The sequence below is a fragment of the Cydia splendana genome, chromosome Z (genome assembly GCF_910591565.1).
Source record: "Cydia splendana chromosome Z, ilCydSple1.2, whole genome shotgun sequence".
NCBI classification, from domain to species: Eukaryota; Metazoa; Arthropoda; class Insecta; order Lepidoptera; family Tortricidae; genus Cydia; species Cydia splendana.
Window position 1 is genome coordinate 32,531,118 of NC_085987.1, and position 19,303 is coordinate 32,550,420.

The 19,303-nt window shown below is 37.1% G+C and overlaps 1 protein-coding gene across 2 annotated transcripts in view; it reads left to right on the forward strand.

Annotated features, from left to right (window-relative positions):
* Window positions 1-19,303, forward strand: part of LOC134804769 (peptide transporter family 1-like) — a 48,881-nt gene that overhangs the window by 15,249 nt on the left and 14,329 nt on the right. The window contains exon 1 of one of the 2 annotated variants that reach the window (XM_063777992.1): window positions 5,140-5,358. The exons of the other annotated variant lie outside the window; for it this stretch is intronic. Within the exon in view, the coding sequence (XP_063634062.1) occupies window positions 5,341-5,358 (18 nt within the window). The 5' untranslated portion in view covers window positions 5,140-5,340. Of the gene's footprint in view, window positions 1-5,139; window positions 5,359-19,303 lie in introns of those variants that run through there. 2 annotated transcript variants of the gene reach the window in all.

The following is a 19,303-nucleotide window of genomic DNA, read 5'->3' on the forward strand; positions in this document are numbered from 1 at the left end:
GGTTTCCAAGTCAGTGTTGACCTTTAGCACACTTAACGCGTATATAAAGCTCGATATTTTTGATTTTATATTTTGAATATGTGATTTCCAATTTAAATTTGTATCTATTTTAATTCCTAGTAATTTAAATTCTTTTACTTCCTCTATATTTTCGTTTTTTGTTTGTAATGACATTTGCAGTGGTTTTTTTTGAAAAGGCCGAAATTGGATTATTTTAGTTTTCTTTAAATTAATTTCAAGATTGTGGTCTGTAAGCCACTCCGTTATGGTTTCTGTAATTTGTGGGAGGCGCTCGTTACACTCGGTACTATCTGCGCAATTTAACAGCAAGGAGACGTCATCCGCAAACATCACACATTTGCATTCCATAGTTTTAGGCAAATCGTTGATGTATGCCAGAAATAGGACACATCCGATCACACTTCCTTGAGGAATTGAGCAGGTAGTGGTTCGCATTGGTGAGGTTATCGCCTTTACTACACCCGTGTTTTTATAAAACCAATCAATTTGGACGCATTGTTTGCGGTTTTGTAAATATGACTTAAGCCATTTATGGGCGCAACCGCGGATGCCCATGTCGTATAGTTTCCGGAGTAGAATGTTATGGGAGACACGATCATAGGCTTTGGACATGTCTAGGAGTAGCCCTACAGCATATTTTTTTGTGTTTAGGTAATTAAGTATTTCCTGGATGTAATTGTAGATCGCAAGGGTTGTTGAATGTCGTTTCCTGAAGCCGAATTGATTTTTGCCTAAAATCTGATATTTTTCAAAAAAGTTATAAATTCGTTTGGTCATGGCTTTTTCAAATAATTTGGAGAAGGTCGGTAAAAGTGCAATAGGTCTATATTGGCTTGGATCGTTTTCATTACCGCCCGGTTTTAAGATAGGTTTAATCTTTGAGACCTTCAACAGTTCCGGAAATACTCCTTCGCAAAATGATTGGTTTATTAATAATTTAAGCGGGGTTGCCAATTCAGTAATGCATAATTTAATCAGTACCGACGGAATATCGTCAATGCCAGAACTAGTTCGATTTTTCATTTGTCGCATTAGTGTAGTAATTTCGCGATCGGTTACTTCGCTAATCATTATTGAGTTTATTGTGGGTGAAATGACGGGGCGGCCGACCGCTTGTGCAGGTGCGCTCGCGCCGGCATCGGTTCTGGATCTGGTTAACAATCTACTAGTGTACAACAGTATTACGTTTCAATAAATCACAAAACAGACAGTGGGGTTTCCATGGAGTATGACGTCTGTCCTATCACTTATTTTGACACTGAATTGATTTAACAGAGACATTCATGGGGATGGATTTTAAAATCGCGCGCCCGTCCTCACAGCACCTAGTTATTATATCTAGGTACTACCTATTTACAGTATTTACCTACTTCAGAGTATTCAGATAGGTAATAGGTATAGTTAGACCAAGAAAAGTCTGCAGCGATTTTGATAGCCCATGCAATGCAAGTGTTATTTATACGTCATAATTACGTAAAACCGTTTTTAGGGTTCCGTACCCAAAAGGTAAAACGGGACCCTATTACTAAGACTTCGCTGTCCGTCCGTCCGTCCGTCCGTCTGTCTGTCACCAGGCTGTATCTCACGAACCGTGATAGCTAGACAGTTGAAATTTTCACAGATGATGTATTTCTGTTGCCGCTATAACAACAAATACTAAAAACAGAATAAAATAAAGATTTAAATGGGGCTCCCATACGACAAAGGTGATTTTTGACCAAAGTTAAGCAACGTCGGGCGTGGTCAGTACTTGGATGGGTGACCTTTTTTTTTTTGCATTTTTTTTTCATTATGGTACGGAACCCTACGTGCGCGAGTCCGACTCGCACTTGCCCGGTTTTTATTATTAAAATAACACTTGCGCTGCGTGTGGGATATGACAATCGCTGCAGACTTTTCTTGGTCTAACTATACCTATTCTATTACCTATCTGAATACTCTGAAGTAGGTAAATAGGTAGTAGATACAAAATAATTACCTAACTAAACTTGTTTCTAATAACATAAGAAGTTTTTGAATGAGTAAACATGTTTTTATACATTTGGTATGGTTTTAAGGAAAAATACCGATCAAAATGGCCCATACCTCAAGTCACTTTAGTTTAAGTATGGACATTAGGCGGTGATAGATATGGGATTCTTTATGAGAGTATTTGTCGAAAAATTTAGATACATTCTCATAACTTATTCGTTTTAGGTTTGATAGCTAGGGTTTGTTTGAGGGGGTTTCGGACTTTATGAGGAATGATGTCTGAACTGAATATGATTTTACCTATGATACTCAGTTATGTATAATTAATATATTATATATATTTTTCCTCTATGTTGATTAAGATTACATCCTTTTTATTTTAATATATGTTTAACTATAACCTAACGTTATTAACCTCAACATGTAATTACCCTATTAGCCTGACTTACTTAAACAAATGACTTCATTGGGTATATCGATCTCATTAGTAACGTATCAAAATTTCGTTAGCAGTTAGATATAGCTTTACTCTTGTGTTCGGTCGTTCAATCTACCGCGTTGTACTTATGCTTCTTCGGCGTCACTACAATAGAGCAGTGTTGGGCATTCAAGAATAAAATCATTATTTGAATAAGAATTTGTAGGAATAAAATCATCTCGATTTTATTCCCGTCAAAAATATTCAAATAATTTTGGCCGGGAATAATTCGTATGAGAAAAAATTGAATGAGAATAACATATTCTTAATCAAATAAATATAATCATGATTTTTATTCGAAATAATATTCCACGAATAAAAATGTGGTCTGGGTACCGTATCGGTACTAATTACGTATAGTTAGGTAGATGTAATAGTAGTTAGTCTCTTGTCTAATTTATACCCATTTTATGTAATAAAATCTTACAAATCGACTGTCGCATAGTTTCAGTAACCGTATTATTTTTAATTTACTAACCAAATCATTAGGTTCAATTTAGCTGGTCTAGGGGCCTAGCTAAGATGCCAATCGCTTGCGCTCCGACAACGAAGCGCTTTCTGTCTCTATCACTCTTACATATTAGTGCAATCTATCACGACAACAAAACACTATCTCTGGCTCTCTAGAGCCAGAGATAGCGTTTTGTTGTCGTAGCGCAAACCATTGGCATGTTGGCTACGCACTCCCGGTGCCTACCCAAGATGCCAATTTTTGTTTTTAATTTGATAACCAAATCATTAGGTAAATTTAGCTGTTCTGGGGGCCTAGCCAACATGCCAATCGCTTGCGCTGCAACAACGAAGCGCTTTCTGTCTCTATCACTCTTACATATTAATGCGAGAGAGACAGAGATAGCGTTTTGTTGTCGTAGCGCAAACGATTGGCATGTTGGCTACGAACCCAAGATGCCTAGCCAAGATGACAATTTTTGTTCTTAATTTAAAAACCAAATCATTAGATCAATTGAGCAGTTCTGGGGGCCTAGCCAACATGCCAATCGCTTGCGCTCCAACAACGAAGCGCTTTCTATCTCTATCACTCTTACATATTAGTGCGATACAGAGACAGAGATAGCGTTTCGTTGTCGTAGCGCAAACGATTGGCATGTTGGCTACGCACCCAAGGTGCCTAGCCAAGATGACAATTCTTGTTTTTAATTGAAGAACCAAATCTTTGGGTACAATTTAGCAGTTCTGGGGGCCTAGCCAACATGCCAATCGCTTGCGCTCCAACAACGAAGCACTTTCTGTCTCTATCACTCTTACATATTAGTCCGATAGAGAGACAGAGATAGCGTTTCGTTGTCGTAGCGCAAACGTTTGGCATGTTGGCTACGCTCCCAAGGTGCCTAGCCAAGGTGGCAATTTGTGTTTTTATTTTAATAACCAAATCATTAGGTAAATTTAGCTGTTCTGGGGGCCTAGCCAACATGCCAATCGCTTGCACTCCAACAACGAAGCGCTTTCTGTCTCTATCACTCTTACATATTAGTGCGATACAGAGGCAGAGATAGTGTTTCGTTGTCGTAGCGCAAACGATTGGCATGTTGGCTAGGCCCCCAGAACTGCTAAATTGTACCCAAAGATTTTGTTATTAAATTAAAAACAAAAATTTTCATCTTGGCTAGGCACCTTGGGTGCGTAGCCAACATGCCAATCGTTTGCGCTACTACAACGAAACGGTATCTGTTTCTCTATCGCACTAATATGTAAGAGTGATAGAGGCAGAAAGCGCTTCGTTGTTGGAGCGCAAGCGATTGGCATGTTGGCTAGGCCCCCAGAATTGCTAAATTGTACCCAAAGATTTGGTTATTAAATTAAAAAACAAAAATTGTCATCTTGGCTAGGCACCATGGGTGCGTAGCCAACATGCCAATCGTTTGCGCTACTACAACGACACGGTATCTGTCTCTCTATCGCACCAATATGTAAGAGTGATAGAGGCAGAAAGCGCTTCGTTGTTGGAGCGCAAGCGATTGGCATGTAGGCTAGGCCCCCAGAACTGCTAAATTGTACCCAAAGATTTGGCTATTCAATTAAAAACAAAAATTGTCATCTTGGCTAGGCACCTTGGGTGCGTAGCCAATATGGCAATCGTTTGTGCTACGACAACGAAACGCTGTCTGTCTCTCTATCGCACTAATTTGTAAGAGTGATAGAAAGAGACTATACGCAACTCTACGGAGCGTTAACGTTTGGCATATTGGCTAAGCACCCTGATCGGATGATAGAACTAGATAGTGTATAGCGGAACTCTTCAATGTGTACTGTACCTAAACTAAAGTAACAAATATCAATTCAATCCGACTTTTAAATAGAAGGGTGAAAATCAACTTACAAAATATAATCGATTGTACTACAAAAATTAACTTAATTCTAAATAACATTTTAATTGAATAAAACCTTATTTAGAATGGTCCCACTTCTAGAATAATTATTATGTTTTTTATTCCGCATTTAAAATAAAAGTGACATGATTTATTCACCTTAATTTTATTCTAAAATAACTAGTGCAAGAATTATTTTAATTCAAATCGATTTGAATAAGAATAACATTTCTGTTTTTATTCTTATTCTTATTCAAGTTAATTTTTGCCCAACTCTGCAATAGAGGATAATTTGGCGCTGAGAATGATAGTGTCTACACTTCTACAGAGACAGTTTGAGTGGCTTGCGGTTGCGAGAAGTCAGTCGTGGTTTTGCGGCGTCAGTAACGCGCGCACCGACTGTTAGCGCGCTCGCCTCCGCGCACGCGCACACCGGAGAATCGGGAGAATGCGACGCGAAACTTTCAAAATAATCCGCTAATTACCTGTCTTACATCAGTGTACGTTCGTTTTATCAGAATTCGAGACATCCTCCCTCACAAGATGGAACACAAAACAGGGGTTTGTATGATTTTACTTTTTTTGGTAGTTAAATTACTAATTGGCATTGCGAATTGCGCGGTAACTATCTTAACTACCAAGTCAAAGTCACGAATCTTTTTTTTTTTGATGTTTAAATTTTTATAGGTCACTAAGCGCAATCAAAAACCTTATATTTTAAATAAATTTTAACGCAATTAAAAGTCAGTTACTATTTGTATCTTTTGCGTATTCAATGTTTTGTTGAAATGTTTCTATATTGAGTAACTTTTCGGTTAAGTATATTCCTGAGGAAAATTCCAATAGATTTTTTTTATTGGAGTGTTCAGTGCTATAGCACTGCAAGAGCTAGGTGACTGCATCGCGCTCTTGCGTACCGTACACACTGCACACGTTCCTTTCACAACGGCTGAGGCGAACACTTTCCTATCTGTTTTCTTTACGTAGCCGCGCGTAATTATTTGTTTGTTCGGTTTACTTCCCACAGCGTTTAATTATATCTACAAATATGTGATTGTAAGTTTGGGTTTTAAGGTTAATTTGTAAATTGAAACATAAAACATTTTTTTTTCTCGGAACTTCGGAATATTTATTAAGCAGGTATATTTATCGTATTTTTTTTGGTTGGACAACTTATTGCAAATTGAATGTGTGTTGAACTTGCACGCAATATGCGATATATTGCTAAATACAGAGTAGATACAATGAATTCGGTCGATAGACCAAATACCGCAATGTAACGAAAATCGTATGCAAGTATTTGAACCGTCTAAATGGGGCTTAACAGCTTCCTATTGACTTACTTGACTTAAGATCCTATGTCCCCTAGATGGGGCAGAGGGCGTCCACAGTGACTCTCCATGTAGATCGATCTTGAGCTTCTCACTTCATTTCGCTCCAAGACTTCCCGATCATCTTCGCCTCGTCTAACATCGTACGCCGCCAGGTTTGTCTGAGACGGCCACGCGCGCTTTCTCTTTCCTTGGGGGTTCCAATCTAAGGCCTGTTTAGGTATATGGTCGGGCCCCCTCCGGAGTGTGTGTCCAATCCAGTTCCACTTACGGCGCTTGATCTGCTGGTCGATCGGGATTTCGTGGCAACGTTCTCGGAGGTTCTCATTCGAGATGATCTCGGGCCAGTAAATACCGAGAATTCGACGAAGACATCGGTTAACGAAGACAGCTGGTTGGAAATGCCCTTTGTAACCTTCCAAGTTTCACATCCGTTTCCCATTCCACAGCTTCCCATTACATTAAACATAAAAAATATATTTAAAAAGTAGGTACGAGTGCGACTTGGGGAGACAGTAACTTGCGCCCTGTCCTATCCGTCTTCCCTAATTTAGGTATTAAACTTACTTTACTTAAGACTTAAACGTTAAACGTACTTCACAAATCTAATGAATGATGTTAGTACTTTATGTGACTTCTACTTACATAAATGATTAAAGGAATACGAGTGTGGGTTTATGAAAAGAACGAAGTGAGTTTCATAATAGGATCACACGAGTTACCACATGAGATGTAGGTATCCCTTTTACGGGCAAGACTGAAAAAATCCTCAATTCAAGCCTCAACGGCAATCTATAAGTAGTACTAAAAAATCTCTATTTTATTTAATCGTAATGCATGCTGCATATGTTAGGTACGATTGCGCGTTGCGGTGTTATTTTATTGCTCTGTCGCGCAAAAAAGCACCTCCGAAATATGCATAATTATTTGGTGTTAGTTTATGAACAATAAAACAAATTGATTTTATACAAACTAATTAAAAGATAAAGTGAACGTCAAATGGCGTTACTTTTTTCACGTACCTATGTGACGCAACCGGCGTACCTTCTTAATTTCAGAGACAAACTAGTGTCGGCTACAACTGCCATATCGTTTGATAATGGTTCGATATCAACAACGAACTAGGTACAATAACTACATAAGTCTGACTAGAGCTCAAAAATGACCCCATGGGAATTGTGCCGCGAGCGATTCAATTTTACAGGGAGATCATACATCATCGATAAACTTTATGCCACAATAACATTATCATTATCATTCTATGTATATATTAGTCAATTATTCTTAAGTTTTAACTCCAAAAGAATCTAACCAAACAACCTAAGTATACTTTAGCCAATTATTATTAATATCTATTATCATCATCAACCCTATTCTATTGCACGTAAACGCAAAGGGGGGTAGATAGAATATTACAGAAACCCCGTATAATTATATTGGTTTAAACAAAACATGAATTATCGTGCTTTACACCAAGGCCCAGCCAAGGTAGAAGGCATCGATCGTATATCTGAAGTATCGACTAAGACCAACATTAGTTAAGTATCTGACAATGACAAAGTGTCTAAGAAATATTTTTGTTTTGTCTTATCATTTCACTTGGGATTGTTGGAGCCGATCTACACTCTACATGCTAACAACTACTTATTGCGTGTAAGGTGCAGGGGGGGGGGGGGGGGGGGGGGGCATTTCGACAGTGGGGTAATTTCAAGTAATCGAAATATCTTCCGTGTTTTACATTATTAACTAGAGTCACACACAACACACACAATACATCTTTTTCGCTATGTGGATGTGGGCATATATGGCACTAGTTAATAATATAATAATGTAAAACATGGAAGATATTTCGATTAGTTGAAATTATCCCGTAGTCGAAATTACCCCCCTGCACCTCACATTATTTATACAGGATGCTGGTGAAACACCCGAAGTACTTACTAATAATAATAATTACATAACGGCAAAGTTTTCCAAAGGGCCTCTGCGTGTTGGATATACGCACGCCTATCAAATGACCGGGTTGTATTATATACCCGTGAGTTTATAATAGATAGGTACCTACAAATAATAATTAGGTAGGGTAAGTTGTCCCAAGTGGGTTGGTAATTATCGCCGATTCTGAGAAAATGCAAGGTATTTCTAATACTTTCTCCCGCACATAAGATGTTCCTTGGCAACGCGTTTTTACCAACTTAATGCCTGTTCAATGTTATACTTACTACGAATTATGGAATATGAATGAAGACAGACAAGAAAACATCAGATGAACACGGTCAGAAAACACACATCAGTCGGAAAACCGTAATAGCACATTGTCAGAGTCCCAAGCACTCGTGAGGTACCTAAGTACTTGCATAACTTTCATTTCCTGTGACCTCGGTCTTTCACCAAGGCTGCTTATTAAATACATTACAATATTCGGTACCGTACCGTCACCAATTCACACAAAACAATATTGTCATTGCCTCATTGCCGTTACACGTGCTGTAGTACACTTTCAAGTCGTTTTACCTACCAAAACTGTTCATTTTATTATGTACTTTAAAATTATTTAATAACTTCTCTCGGGAATTGTTTTTCTGGTCACCGAATAAATAACAAAAAGTGGATTGTGCAACGCGCGTGAAGCGAAATCTTTGTCTCGTGATCGTTAAAGCATAGCCGTGGTAGTCATTAATACCTATGATGCATTTCGATGTTGACAATAGATAAATATAATACTCTTATAGCGGCCATATTTTATTTTCATACCTACATAAAATGCTACACTATTTAGTGTCACTATCACCTAATGTGTTGTATGTAGGTTGTAGGTAGGCTTAATCTATCCTATGTAGTATTGAAATTTAACAAAATTTTGGTGGTACATAACTACTGGGAAAAAAAATCCCACCTTTTACCAGTGGTAACTACTGGGAATTATTTTTCCCAGTAGTTACCAGTGGTAAAAGGTGGGGAAAAAATTCCCAGTAGGTAAGAACTTGGTGGTAACTAGTGGGAATAACCCGGTTATTTCTACCGTCGCCTGTTATTTGATTCAGACCACCAGACCAAGGCAAATTCCACGTGGGGATCCTAGCTAAAACGGGAAATGTGCATGGTAGAAAAGGGGGATAAACATGTAGGTACCTATTGCTGTAATGATTAATGGCTTATTTATATTATTTATTGCGTCTGAATCAAAAGATCTACCTCTACAAAGATTCTAGGTAGGTAGGTACTTGGCGATTATCTGAACACTTCGATTATTACTGTTATTAGTGATTAAAACGATGTTATTTTTAGTAAATATCGAGCATATAATAAACCTATTATATTTCATTCAGGTCACTGTGTAGTTTGTATTTGTGGTTACTGCAATAGGTACCTATACTTACCTATTCATTGAATGGAATGTGAAAAACACCTTTAGTTCTGATTGTCGTTTAAACAGTTCACTTCGTCAGACATTCAGATACAATCTTGTACCTTAACGTAGGTACTTTAAAATTAAATTGCACGTATACAGTCAGCAGCGGCATCAGCTGAGCGAGCGGGATGTCAAAATGATCTGAGCACACCTTTTGGAACGCGTATCTTGCATAGCTACTTCTGCTGCTAACTGTAAGTTGTTTTCTACATATATGTATAGCCATGGCACAAATTCGCTAGCAACTGTTTAAAGTGGATTAACAGAAAGGTGGATACTTGACTGGAATATATAGGTATCTCTAAGTATTTGTATCTACGTACGGTTCGTTGATGTCAAGGTGATATAAAATGATGTCATGATTCATAAATTTATGTTTATTCTGCTAGCTCGCTCTGTATAGCCCAATTTATTTAAGATTATTTGCTAATATTATTGACATTATTTCTAAAGTACTTACCTAAATAAAAATGATGAAAACAACAGGACATTGGATTATTATAGAAGCGCAAGAAACTGAGCGGTGACCGGCGACGTCAGCGCAGCGGTGGTGAAATACTCGTAGTTGGCCGTTAATGGGGATCCCAAGTTCGAAAATCGGACTGTTCCACTTCATTCATGTGTTTTATTTGATAGTTAGGGTACTTAATTAACTCATTTCGAGGCCTCACCAATCTACAAGGTTGTCCCAAAAAATCCAAACATACTAATTAATTAATCCAACTTTGATGATTCATTTGAAGACAAGTGACAATCTTCGAAAGTGCAATCTAATTTGAACCTTAAATCGGAATGCTAAAGTTGAAATTTATTAAAGTTGTAAAGGGTTAAAGTTTATTTACATATACACGGTGTAACATGAGGAAACCGAATAATTTTAACAGCATACTCCTGATCATATTTAGAGACAAAAATGTCCTATAAACTTTTTTGAAATTCGCCTAGTTTCAGAGTTATTATAAATTAAAAAAAACAAGTTTCTATTGTTATATAGTGCAAAACGCCTTTTTAATGACGATGTTGCTACTATGGGACGTAGTCTAAATATCCTTATTGATAGATGTCAAAAAGTGACAAGTAACACTTTGCAAAAACTAGGTTTTACGAAAAAAAAGTAAAAATCCATTTTAAGTAACAAGTTTACCAATAACATTTACTTTTTACGTAAAAATACATTCCAAAAAATTGAAAAAAAAAACAAAACAATTTTTTTTATTTTTTTGACGAAATTGACCTATACTCATTACATTTATTCCTTCTTTTGACCCCAGAAATGCGTGGTTTAAATCTCTCGCATTCCTCGTGAGCACCTTGTATTACGCGAATAGGTAACTTAAATATTAAATTAATTTCATCTTACAGGAAAATTGTACTCGTGATAGGTAAAGTATACCTACGTATTATTGGTAGTTTGATGTTCCAGAGTTACTGTGCCAAGGTGAACTGCGTCTAACGATTAGAATACAAACTAGTTGGATGGCATGTTATCAGATGACATAACTAGCATCGAAAACTACCTGTAAGATTTGCTTGCGTGGAGCGGTAGAGGCTAGTTGAATGCTGGTTCGGCCTCGGTGCATTTAGGAACAGCGAGTGTTCTAATATTCCTGCGTGAACCCTTCTTGTCTGCGTACAGTCAGGAGCAGATGTAGGAGTAAGTAGTGTGTATGATGCGGTCGAGGTACTTAAAATTATGTAATACAACTTTATTGTTAGGTGAGCAATAACGAGCTCACCAGTTGAAGCAGAAGCAGAAGCCAACTAGCAAACAGATAAAGATACTGTAAGTCTATCTTAATAGGATAGGTATAGGTAGAATACATGTATCAATGACTTAAGAACTGTGATGACGCCATAATGCAGAATATACGTACTGTAACACAGGATATAATGTCCATACTTGCAAAGTAACACATAATTACGAATATTAATATCAAGAATGAGGAATAGGCCAAGTTATTAACTTATTATATTCCCTTGGAAAGGTACCCGATCGAAACCACATCTAGTTTATTAGACTCGGGCCCATGACCTAATTGGATAAGGACATTACGTAACGAAGGATCATTTAATTTAATAACTAAATATACATACCTATACTTTAATATTTTAAATGTTAGAAGTTAACAATATACCCACAAATGTCCTTGTTTTATAGGAATTGCCAAAATAATGGCTAGTGATTATAGTTAACGATGGATATAAATGTCTCTTCGTAAATTACGCAAGTCACCTCAAATTATTGTCTGAGCTAACAAGGCGTGGGCGAGTGGAATCGTTAACTTTTGCAAAACTTGCTCCCATATGACATGACCTCCGACTTTATTGCAAATCAATATTTTAAAGTGCTGCACTGGTTTTTCAAGATAGGTATTTCAAATTTAGCCAATATTTCTTGTGGTGTTAATTGGTGCGTCAGTAAGTGAAGTTTTAAATAAAAAAAGTCGTTATTGCCTTTGATACCATAACTCGAAATATTTTGCCAGCATCATCAGATCAGTTCCGTGTTAGCTTATTCTAGCACTGTGATAAAAAAAATGGTTTCCACTTAATTAGACATCGGAACCCTCACCAGGCGGCTTAGCACGGTCGCGTTTTTATCCCTTGTCACCATGCCTGTCACGTTCTAACAAGTATGTAAGTGCGAAAGGGACGCGCATAGTGATAGTCGATAAAAATGGAACCGTGCTGAGCCCGCAGGTTAGATAAGCAAAAGCGTGTAAATACATAGCTGATATTTTGCATCTTGATTTAATTTATAGGAATAAAAAAAGATTGAGAGATTATATTCAATACTTACTATGTATTACCTACTTATCTATGCGAAGTATTAAAACGCAGTAAGTTATTTAGAAACTAAGTCAAAATACGACTTACTGCAGTTATTCAGAATCTAAATATTAGGTGATCTATCTCCTAAAAACTGAACTCGTGAACGCGCGCATTAATCAAAAAGTTTAGCGAGTTAAACTGTTTAACGTATAAATTGATTGAAGTCAATTGAGGTAATGAAATGGAAGTAAAACATTGTGAATCTGAATTTCAAACTTACCCCATCCCCATAGGTAGGTAATTAATGTAATTAGAGTATATCTAGTTAGGCACTTCGGGTTAACAACTCTTAAGAATTCTTAGAGACATTAATTAGTGATGCTTTATCAAGAACAATTCACACAGGCGGGCGTGCGCTGCTCACAATCGACCTACTATATATTTACTACTATAAAGGAATCGCGCAGTTAAAGCTATTATAGCATAGGTATAGGTAGGGTGGTTCAAAAATAATTTTTTTTTAAATTCCTTTCTCCACCAGTTTCTCTTCGTTTGATTAGACTTAAAACGGCGTTGTATAAAAATTTTGAGAAATCGGGTAATGTTTAGGGGTTGCTATGATTTGACGCTTTTTTGGAATGTACAGAAAAAGTAGACATTTTTTCAGATCGACGACGCGGATAAGGTATTGCTTCTGTTCTTCGTTTTTTGTAATGCTTGAATTAAATTTTTGGATCAAAGCAATACCTCTTTCTGCAGAGTCATTTACAACTTTCATTTTTCTGCATATCGACATTAAGTTTGATCAGTGTGCCAGTGTGACGGGTCTTTTACAAAAAATGCTTCTGATTTCTCTCGACCATTGCTAATAATCAAATCAAATAGAACTGAAGTTCGCTGTGTAAAAAAGTTTTGTAACAGCAACGGCTCCTTTAAATTAAAGGTTTTCCCAACTGGCCTCTTCAAACCCTTTTATGTTGGCGGTTTCTGAAAGTTTTTGACCATAATTCTCTTAGTTTCTGTAGATATTCTCGGATCGAACAAAGAGAGACCAACCAAATGCTCCGAGAAGTACCAAAGATGGCGGCTAAATGCCTTCACAACACTGGTGCTAATAATCTTGTTTGGATAATTTTTGGCCTGCGTTATGAAGGTTGCGTCATTCAAAGGAGCCTTTCCTGCTACCGGGGCTTCGTTCCAAAATCGCCCATAAATAAGACTCACAAACAGTGACAATTCCGTGAGGGACCGTTTCTCAGCTGCAGTCAGTTTAACCACAGATTAATAAATAGTTACTACGTAACAGATACTTCATTCCCAAACAAAAGCAAAAATACCTACGCTATAATAGCCTACAGAACCTTAATAATAATACCTGCTGCTCAGGACAAGAAGAAATGTACCATAATTACGCGCACAAAGAGTCGAGACTGTGTTGCCCGCCGTTCGAGTCACGTGCCAACGCGTTATCGTAAGAATGCGCTAGGGTTGTAGCTACCCTACCTATGATGATTATTGTAATAAAACGAATGTTGCGAATCAAATATGTTTTAGTTTTAATATAATGATTTATAATTTTTTCACTTCTCGGAATTCTCTGTTATTAAAATTTAATAAGTAGTTGAAAATATCCTAAATCGCGTAAATAATTTTAACAAATATTCAGGAGCAAAGCAACAGACAATCAACGGTTTCTAAAAGTTGTAATACGGTGCTACCAGGCCGATTAATTATTACGTCGTCAAAGTTATTTAAAAATACTTTTTCTAACCCTTCAATATACCTAATAATTATTAAACTTTCAGGTGGGACCTTTAGCCCGCCATAAAAAGATGATTTTTTTATTATAGGCTTTTTCCTTTGTTTTTTGACCTTTTCACCCATCTACTGCACAATAATTACGTGGTTTCGGCATTTCGAAGCATAAGCGCGGGAAACGCGCGGTGCAATGCGGTGCGAGCGCTGAGGCGGGCGTTCGGCGGCCCTCTGTCGGTTGTATCGTCGACGATACGCCGAGCGGTAGGCATATAGCGCGTGGCCTTGAGCGTGTGACGGAGGCCTGGTTTAACCCTTTATAAGGCAGAGACGATTTGGAAACCACTTAGTTAATAAACATTTACGGAGAAGAACATCCTCTTTTTTATTTAACTATAATGGTATTATATAGCGAGTATATCAGGCTTTCTTTCCTCATTCATACTTTTTCGGTCAGTAATTAATTTTAGTGTAATTAATTAATTTATAGTATGTGGTCAATTTATGCACTATGCCTGTCAAGGGAAGCAAGCTATCGTCATTGTTTCCATTATACTATTAAATATATACACGTCGCTGTATCTAATAATTTGAATTATAGCTCTTGCAATTCACGATGGCGAGTGGCGAGACTCTTATTGGTATGTAGACAAGGTCTAATTTTGATAAATCCACTCTCCATCGTGAATTGCAATAACTGTACTACGTTGTTTGTAGTGTCAGGAAAGTGTATCATTTGCCACTTAAGATTAATAAAATTATAAAAGGTTACATGCTATATCGATAAGTATTGTAATTAGAACTTTTTGCGGAAGTCTCTTTCTAACTCCTTGATAGAAAGAGACTTCCGCTTGTAAATTATATCGTGAAACGGGCCACAGATTATAATTTTTTCAGTGATATTCGTATATTAATCCTACCCACTACAAGATACACAATAATGTTCAATTTACCGTATGTAATCAATTAAACGCCAGTCTGTACAGAGCACGTTATGTTTGTTATGTCAATGTCAATGAATAGGTGTATTGGAAACAGATCATCTGAAAACTCAAGTGCACTAACAGGCTGAGTGCAAATATTGACCACATGTTTTTCTTAATGATTTCGTTTTTTTTTGCCGTAGATGTGTTCCCCAGTACATTACAAACATGGTAGTGTATTTAACTTTCACGTAGCATATCTGTATAACTGGGGCCTTATAAAGGGTTAAATTGGTCTTTAAACAAATACATTTTTATGCAGTAGATAGCTTTTGCCATCCATCTAGCTTGATGTAGGGCTCCGGGCGCACGAAACTTAGCTTCCTTCTTCTCTTCTAAATGATGAAAGTGAAATCTTCTGGGCATATCACCTTTCGACGGAAGTCTCGCATGACATATTGATTCTGTTGGTTTTCCAATTCACCACACTGCCGCTGTAGCCCTAGTTGATACGGAACTACTAGTCGATGCCATATTTCACTAGTTCTCAAACGGTCCATACAATTAATTACGCATATCGATTTATCATAAACTTATACCAGATACCTAATATATCATAACGCAAGTAAGCACAACAAAAAACACTTCTTTCACTTACGCAAGTATTAATAAGAAATGAAACAAATAACGAAACAGGGTAATGAGGGTAATCCTCGTTAAGATTAGGTACTATTGAAATTGGCCGTTGCGGGTACTACGCTTTTTAGTTAATTTTATTACTTCTAAATCATAGCAACCTCTAAACGTTGTCCTAGAAAGCTCAATTTTGGTACATATAATTTTCGTTCATAGTCGAATAAGAAAACACTGGTGGAGTCGAATAAAATAACACAATTTTTTTTTTCATACATTCATGGACCACCTAGTATAGGTATTATAGGTCCTGTATGTTCATACGAAAAACTAATGTCCGAACGAAACAGCATATTTGGTCGAAACCGAAGGCTCGGTTTACTTCTACTTTCGGCCGAACCTTTGGCCGAAACATGATTTCTATACCGGAACTGAAACTTCGGTCGGACTATACCAATAATATAATTTCGGCGCAGCCGTAAACGTAACTGCGCTACCGTAAAATGGGGTGACTTTAGGAAAACTTATTAGGGACTTTAAAACGGCCACAGAACTATCATTATTCATTATTTATTCGAACTGTTCGTGTTTAGATTTCTATGTATTTACATTTATCGACAAAAATCCCGCATATAAAAATATAATGGATTAAAAACTAAAATTTCAAAGTCACCCCTGCATTTTAAAGTGATCCGGTTTACGGTACACTTAGATATTGACGGACAACGCAAATATTGTAGAGCTCCACATATAAAAGGATTTCTCTAAATTCTTCCCCTAAAAGAGGGCGCTAATGGGGTTGAAAGTTTTTATTTTTGATAGTTTTCTCTACATGAACTAAGTCTAGGGCAACATATGGGTCTAGCTAGGATTTACAATCATTTGTCGGGAGTAGGTACCTAAAGTCGTCACGCGAAATTCTATTGTGTCATCGGCGACGGTACTGTTATACGTTCGCGACAGTACCGGTACCTAATTCCTTTGTCCTTCGGTTTATTGAATTAATCAATGTCCGGATTCCATACCATACATTGACATCCCAAGTCATATTCACTAAGCTACGAATCGCTTTTTTATATTGTCATTCAGACCATAAATCGTTGTGTGCTATTGTTGCATTTTTTATTGTGTTCTGTTTGAAGACGCTATGTAGGTGGAATGGTCATGATATTTTGAATCACCGAATTTCGATATACCTAATAGGTACTATCCAAATAAATATGTACCTATAAATGATACCTTTGCGTGTCTTTAATCTATCAGTTATGGGCTCCACAGACCTTGCAATAAATCGCACGCAGTTTTCGATCCATTGCTGACTAAGTCGGTGCAACAATTTAACAATGCATGTCCCTGAATATGGCTCCTAATAAAATTGATAAAGACTCTTAGTTGTTAATTATTCTAAGTGAGCTAAGGTTTACTTAATGCAATAGTAAACCTTAAATAACCTATAAAACATTAGTAATTACAAAATGCTGCTCTTCACCTTTCTCTTTCATCTAAGACAGCGGTCGGCAACCTTTTAGCAGCCAAGGGCCACATAGTAGTTAACGAAGATGACGCGGGCCGCACTTTGGTAATATTTGTGAGTTTAGCTGACATTGTCGTTTGTCAATATTACATACAAAATAGCCAGGGAGGCTCGCGGGCCGCAAGCGAGAGGTTCGCGGGCCGCTTGTTGCCGACCGCTGATCTAAGAGATACCTACTTATTCTCATTCGCATATTTTACATCGCTACTGAAAAGGGTGACCATGTCTCAGACATTACACTATAACAAGCTGGTCAAATATCCAACCCCATTATTCATAAACTTAGCAACCTCATACAAATCTATGTTAAATTGTGTGGTTTTCTAACAAAAAGAAATATCAAAGTAAACGTGATAAAGTCAAACGATTATTAACGGTTTGTTAGATTTAACAAACGTTTATGATTTTTATGAATAACGCCATCAAGTATTAAGATGTACCTACAACGTACTCATAATAGATACAAGCGATTAGAAGCAATAGTGATAATTAATCATTTACTATGGAGAAGAAAAAAAACTGAGTAGGCATATAGTTGTTAAATTCGCTTCTTCTATTATTAGGCTCTCACTGGATTGAACTGGTTTTGAGCACGCGCACATTAATACTGTCATGTCCTGGCCTAATTTTAGATCTATATCCATCTTGTTAGCTTTCATTAACCTCTTTAGAATAGAATGTCGTCCGTAGACATTTGAGAATTCATTAATTAATAACGTTTGCTGGAACAAGTCGTTAGAACCCCGCCGTTATTCATAACATTAAGTGTAACAAGCCCTTAATAATCGTTTGTCCGTCATTTAGACATTTGTTTTTGTTAGAAAGGGACAGGGTTTTAAAGGTTTGCTAAGTTTTATGTATACGGGGTTAAACATATAGGTACGATATCTCAGCAAATTGCAAAACGACGCCAACACAACTTGCAAAACGATACAGGGCGTATAGCTATACTACCTACGTAGTATAACTATACGCCCGCCGTAGTACGAGTATAACCTGGTATAACTATATGAGTACCTACCTACGTAGGTACCTACTCGTCTAACTTATACTTAGACAGCTTAGACTTTATCTCAGTGCAGTATTATGAATAATCAATTATTTGTGTGAATCAGGTTCCTAACAAGTATATCTGTTGTATAATTTTCTATAAGTAGGTACATATAGATAGTAAGTTACAGTGGGTACCTATTATTAGTTAGAGCACGGGCAGTTACTGTACAAAACCTACATCTGAAAGGAGAACTTGACTCGCGAACGTAACAGAAGATGACGTGGGTTAGGTACTATATCGCCTCCGCAATCTTTGTGATAGGTAGTTAGCAACGTCACGGCTAAAATATTAAACATACTAAGTATAAGGCTACAAATTTCATAGTCATAAAACCGGCACAGACTTATAGACAACAGATAAGGTCTACCGGGCCTACCGGTAGCTACCAATGTTGCATATTGTCACTTTTTCGAGTCTACATCCAGGCATTTTTAGGATCGTTAGGCACAATTTGACGACTCAAGTTTTGCTCAAGATTTAGGAAGTAATAAAATCTAAGTTAACCGATAGGATCACGATCGATCATGTGCCGAATTCATTTAAAGCACATAGCAAGTATTTTTAAACAAAGTATGTCGAGGATACAGTGCTCAGCCTTTATTAAGTACCCATGTACCTTCAGGCTTGTCGGTGATGCGTGACTGAAGGTTGATGGTCATTTTTTAAGAATTCTACTTAACCTAGGTAAATGAATATAATACAAGAACAGAGTGAATTTTTAATTGGGACTATTTTTAACTTACCTACCTGTGTTTTACTTAAATGTTTCTTTTTATGATCTATTATTGAATAATAAATATTTGGACTGTATATATACCTACATATAATCTTTAGTCCGACCAAAATCGGTTGGCATACAATTATGTGTACATCTGATACATGTATACATTTGAATAAATCGTCGAAAGGGCCTCTACGCGTTGGATTATACTCCATTTACGGCATGCGTGTAAAATATGAATTCTGACAGTATTTTTTTCATTTCAGAAACTACCCTATCCAAAGGCTGTAGGATTCATAGTAACCAACGAGCTATGTGAAAGATTTTCTTTCTATGGGCTCCATTTACGGCATGCGTGTAAAATATGAATT